General features: G+C 68.1%; 1 protein-coding gene across 1 annotated transcript in view; it reads left to right on the top strand.

Annotated features, from left to right (window-relative positions):
- The window catches only part of SH3BP2 (SH3-domain binding protein 2), a 35,082-nt gene that overhangs the window by 13,422 nt on the left and 19,793 nt on the right, over positions 1–1,867 (top strand). Inside the window, exon 2 of the mRNA XM_015561568.1 lies at positions 1,282–1,328. Coding sequence (XP_015417054.1) covers positions 1,282–1,328 — 47 coding nt within the window. The remainder of the gene's footprint in view (positions 1–1,281; positions 1,329–1,867) is intronic.

Raw genomic sequence — 1,867 nt, 5'->3', positions numbered from 1 at the left:
CCTCCGCCTCCTGGAGTCCCGGGGGCCAGGGCCGCAGGAGAGGCCGGGGTGCCTGCCCCCATCCTGGTGGCCCTGAGCGGCCCCTGGTGCCTCCTGGAGCCTGGCCACCGCTGTCCTGTGGGCACAGGGACGCTGCAGCTCCAACGCAGGCGTCCCGGGCGCAGGGGGGCCTGGGCGCAGCCTCGCTGCCCATCAGTTCTTGTTGGGGGTCAAGGGGGCGGCCAGCCACAGTTCTTTTTTATTTTTCATTGACTTCAGAGCGGAAGGGAGAGAATCGGCGATCGCTGCCTCCGGCACGCCCCTCCGGGGACGGAGCCCGAAACGGGGAATTGAACTGTGACCTGGTTATAGGTCATCAACTCAACCACGGAGCCGCATGGGTTGGGCCAGCCACAGGCCCTCAGCCTGGCTCTGCGCAAGGTCCAGGCCCGGGCTGGTCATGGCCATGTCGGGGGTTTGGCCACGTGTGAACCCATTGCCCACCCATTGGCCTGCCTCGGCCGTGGCGACGCAGGTGAGCAGGGCTGTGCCATTGACTTGGAGATTCCCGGCGGGAGGTGAGATTCTAGGTGATGAGGGAGCGTTTGTTGGGGAGGATGAGGTTTCCAGGTGGAGACCACTGTGGTCTGCGAGACAGGGCCCGGGTGGGGAGCGGGAGCCAGGCCCCACACTCACCTGAGCCAAGAAAGGGCTGGCCAGGGTGCGTGAGCAAGAGTGGTGGGCGCGGGCCTGCATGGCCTTGCCCGTGCCCGAGGGTGCCGGGTGAGCCAAGCCTGGCAGAGCTGCGCACACGGGGAGGCCAGGGTGCACACCAGCTGGGACCAGACGCCCACCGTCGTCAGGAAAAGGGTGGCGAGTCCTGGGGCCGAGTTTCCCACGGCCGCTGCCAGAAGTGCCGCAGTCAGGGGCTTGCACAACCACTCCCCTCTCCTCCGTTCCGGAGGCCAGAGGCCAAAGTCAAGTGTAAGCCAGGCCACACTCCCTCCTTCGGCCTCTTCCTCCGGCCAGGCTGGCAGCCCCGCTCCCTGGGCCTGTGGCCGCATCGCTCCAGTCGCTGCCTCTGTCTTTACGTGGCGTCTCCTCAGTGTATCCTCTGCTTCCTCCAGGGACCGTGTCCCTGGGCTTAGGGCCCATCTGGCTGATCCAGGACGAGGTCCGGAGGTCCACGCCACATGCAAACCCGGGCAGGTGTGGGCAGGACCAGCAGCGTCCAGCGCTCACCTGGCTCCGGAGCAGATGGGACCCTGAGCCCCGAGTGAAGCTCCCCCCGCTTTTTTTCAGGCTGACCCTTGGCCCCGGCCCGGCCCTGCTGGCTCCCACCCACCCTGGTGTGTCCTGCGTGTGGCGTGGCAGGGCGGTCCCAGACACTTTGAGCTCCGGCCCTTGGGGTGAGGGAGGGTGGAGTGTGAGACCCCAGCGATGCTCCGGCCCCATCTGACTTCCGGCTCTGCGTCAAGGCCCGGGAGCTGCCCTCAGGCGGGCGGGTGGTGTGAATGTCCAGCGGGTGAGTGCTGCCTCGGAGCTGGGGGGGCACGTGGAGAAACAGGCCCGAGAGGAAGGGTCTGGGGGGAAAGGCCCCCCCCAAGTCTCGGCCCCTCAGGGACCCCTGTTCCTCTGCTCTGGGGCGTGGCCACTCAGTCCCAGTGTCCGAAGAGCCAGCAGCGTGGCGGCCCTGAGGGGCGGGCCGGCTCCCACACAGGCTGCGGTGGCTCGGGCAGTGGGAGCTTTGGGAGGGTGGGGCCTGGCCTGGCTGAGGACCGGTGTCTGGTCCTGTGGTGTCAAAGGGCAGAGCGGTGACCACCCCCGTGTGGCCTGGGAGGGCAGAGCTGGGCACTGGTGCCCGGGGTGGTGGGAGGAGCGTGCTGGC

This window comes from Myotis davidii, unplaced genomic scaffold, assembly GCF_000327345.1.
Source record: "Myotis davidii unplaced genomic scaffold, ASM32734v1 scaffold937, whole genome shotgun sequence".
In the NCBI taxonomy this organism is placed as follows: Eukaryota; Metazoa; Chordata; class Mammalia; order Chiroptera; family Vespertilionidae; genus Myotis; species Myotis davidii.
The sequence above is the reverse complement of the archived record's forward strand: the minus strand, read 5'-3'. Positions and strand labels throughout refer to the sequence as shown.